This window comes from Asparagus officinalis, chromosome 3 (assembly GCF_001876935.1).
Source record: "Asparagus officinalis chromosome 3, Aspof.V1, whole genome shotgun sequence".
Taxonomy (NCBI): Eukaryota; Viridiplantae; Streptophyta; class Magnoliopsida; order Asparagales; family Asparagaceae; genus Asparagus; species Asparagus officinalis.
In genome coordinates this window covers 45725507-45729145 of record NC_033796.1, presented here as the reverse complement: position 1 = coordinate 45729145, position 3639 = coordinate 45725507, and the positions used below count along the sequence as shown (strand labels likewise).

The following is a 3639-nucleotide window of genomic DNA, read 5'->3' as shown; positions in this document are numbered from 1 at the left end:
CTTTTAAATCACAATTGCAAGGAGCAAATGTCCACTACTCATACAATTGTCTGATTGCCCTCACAGTTTTTTATATAGTGGCTACAACGTCAAATATAGAACATAACCAACCTGCAAAACTTGAATTGCTATTTGTTTTGTTCTCGGTAATGTATAGAATTTTTTCCCCCTCTATGTAGAGATATCCAGACGCCAACCCGTATAAAAATCTGACGTTTTGGTTGCTAACATTATGCTTCAAAATAAGAACAATCTTTCCCTTTAGTACCAAAAATACGAAAACCAATTACATATCAAATTGATCTCACAAACTTCCAATTAAAGTGATGTGCGTTTAGTTGTACAATTACTGGACAACAGCACACCACTAGGAGGTCCGGTGACCGCAATGTCGCAATGTCCGCGCAAACCGTAACTAAGACGCAAGAACGTCCCCACGAAATCCGATACCGCTACGAACGAGCCTTTAACCTCCATCTTCACTCCATCTCGTGCCCCCGTCTCCCTACTCCATTCCTCGGCTTGGTTCGTCGACAGGGCTACCTCGCTCGATACCATGTGTATGCTCCTCAACGTCGACTCTCCTGCCCGCTCAGAGAACCGATCGATGCCCTGAGTGGCGATCATGGTCCCTTTGAAGTACAAATCGATGGCCACGTATCGAAACGTGACGGCGATTTTGCGATTGGGGTTTGTGAAATTAGCCAAAATGGTGAGGTCAGCATTCAGAAGCGCGCCGGCGTCAAGATACGCGCCATTGAGCGTGACGCTGGAGATTTCGAATTTTGGGCTTTTGGGGCGGAAAAATAGGTACACGATTAGAATGGTGAGGCCGCCGATAAAGATAATGGCCCACAGAATAGCGCACAGTACGGCAGCGATCCAAGCCCATGGGCTAGTTCTGCGCACCGTTGGGGCCGTCATTGGGGGATACCTGTAGGGCCCATTTGCATCTCGTTTGGGCTCCCGTGTGGTTTGGTTATGGAAACTCTCTCCATTGTTAGCGTGCGGTTGCGTGCGCTCGTCGTGATGAGCGTTGTCGCCTAAGGGGCCTGGTTGCGATGAGGAAGGATCCACAGGTGGCTGGTATTGGCCAGGACCATAATCGGGATGGCGGGCTTTGTCTCCGAAAAGGCCCGGCGGCGGCGTGTGGCGGTCTTCATAGGGACCGTACGGGCCTTGACTACGATCTCCGACATATTGGACTTTCTTGTTGAAGAGGTGCGGTTCAGGTGAGGAGTCCCCGAAAGATACCCGGGGCATGGTTATGGGAAGAAACTGAGCAAAAAGAGAGGGGGGAAGAAGAAGAAGAAGAAGAAGAAGAAGAAGAAGAAGAGAGATAATGCTAAGGTATACAGTGGCTTAATTAATTGACGTGAGGAGACTAGGAGAAATTAACAAGGGTTGATAAATGTTTTTTAAGTAATGTAGGAAGAGAGGGCGCCAAGAGGAGGCAAGGAATCGAAAGATTCAAGAGTGTTGAGTGAAATGTTTGAGAGGCAAGTAATCCGTTTATACCTATTAGCTAGATGTCCCATAGCACGTTACGAGTGACCACCAAGAACAACTGTGCAGGAATTATTTTAAAACTGGAGGATGGCTCTTCTTTTTTTTTTTTTTTGGTAAATGAAAACTTCTATTCATTTTAACGTATGGAAGAGTTATGTACAGCTTTTTTTTTTTTTTTTTTTGGTAAATGAAAACTTCTATTCATTTTAACGTATGGAAGAGTTATGTACATCAGGAACTCTTATACTGAGGAACTCTTATACTGAGTATGCTACAAGCTGTTGAAAGAAAAGAAAAGAAAGAAACACAGCAAAAGAGAGAGAAAAAAATCCCTGACTAACTAAAACCTGAAGAACAGAACCTGAAGGAACCGCTAAAATTTATAAAGAAATTATCCATTCCTTAATCTCTGCAGGTATATCACTGTTGAGGATGATTGTCATCAAATCCACCTTAATGATTTTAACTAGCTGCTCTATCTATCATTCTAGATTTCAGAGTGAAAATCCTCTCATTCCTTTCCAACCAAATGTTGTATATTGAGGAGGAAAATGTCATTCTTTTTATTCTTTGCTTGAATCACTTCCCCCTCAATCTGGAACTGTACCAGTTTATTAACTGGTTCCAATCACAACTTCTCCATTTAAAGTGTAGCCAGTCCATAATTCTGTTCCAGATTTCTTTCGAGTAATTGCATTCAAAGAAAATGTGATTTCTACTTTCAGCATCTGATTCTGAGCATAAAACACATTTGTTTGCTTGGATAAATCCTCTACTGGTCAGTTTATCATGTGTTTAAAGCCTGTCTTGAACAGCAAGCCAAGCAATGACAGAATGCTTAGGGTAGTTTAATCCTCCCCAGATAGTGGTGCACCATGCATGGTACTTTGACAGTGGCAGAGGATAAGGCATGATACAGGCTCGAGAGCTTGATTTTAGAACTTTTGCTACATGACCTGATTAATTCTACTAAGTTTTCCTCCATAATGATATTCAAAGCTTTGTTTCTGATTTTCAATAATTGCTTCCACATCCAAGAGTCCCCCACTTTTGTTTCCGCTTGCCATATGTTCATGTGTTTCAGAAATGTGACATGGATCCATTTGATCCATAAGCATTCCTTGTTTGCATGAATATCCCAAATTTTCTTTAATGCAGTTGCATAATTCCATAAGATTGAAGAGAAAATCCCCAGGCCACCATATATTTTCCCCGTGCATGTTTTTCCCATGATACCAAGGGAGTCTTGAAGACTTGATCATTTTTCCCCAGAGGAATTTCCTGCAGTGTTCATCTATCTTTTGAAGCACTTTAACTGGAAATATATAGCTGGAAGTCCAAAAAATTTGAATGTCAAGGATGACACTCTTAATTATCTATATTCGGTCATCATATGACATATTCCTTTGCTTCAAGCAATTCTGAAATTGTGTGGTGATTCTATGAAAGAGGGGGTTGCAATCCTGGTAAGTGAGCCTTTTGCAAACTAAGGGGACCCCCAAGTTACGTATCTGATAGACATACTTCCCTCAGTAAAACCCAGAAACTCCTTGATATTATCCTTGACAGGCTCAGTCACTCCTCCATAAAATTTGTTTGGGTTTGCTTCAAGCCCAGACACTTCACTGAAACTAGTAATACATTGGTAGAGTTTCTGAATTGAACTAAGATCCCCTTTGCAAAATAACAAGAGATCATCAGCGAAGATTAAATGAGTGATATTAAGCCTTCCACATTTTGAATGAAATTTGAAGCTTCTGTCCTGTTTCAGAAGGTTAAGGCTTCTGGAAAGATATTACATCCCTAAGATGAACAAATAGGGAGAGAGATGATCCCCTTTCCTTAATCCTCTTTCTCCCTTGAAGTAGCCATGAAGGGAGCCATTAAGGAAGATGGAGTATTTTGGAGTAGATATACAAGTCATGATCCCACTAGATAGAAAACTAGGGAAGCCCAAGCCTTTTAACATTTCCTCAATGAAATTCCAACTAATGGTATGAAATGCATTTTTAATATCAATGTTTGTCATAACTCTAGGGGAAATATGTTTTCTACCATAGTTTTTTTAACTAATTCATGTGCTAGAAGGATATTATTTGCAATATGTCTACCCTTTACAAAAACACTTTG

General features: G+C 41.1%; 1 protein-coding gene across 1 annotated transcript; it reads right to left on the bottom strand.

Annotated features, from left to right (window-relative positions):
* Window positions 201-1594, bottom strand: LOC109832263. The gene has a single exon (XM_020399690.1). It carries the CDS (start codon window positions 1261-1263, stop codon window positions 319-321), a length of 945 nt encoding a protein of 314 aa, XP_020255279.1. The 5' UTR covers window positions 1264-1594; the 3' UTR covers window positions 201-318.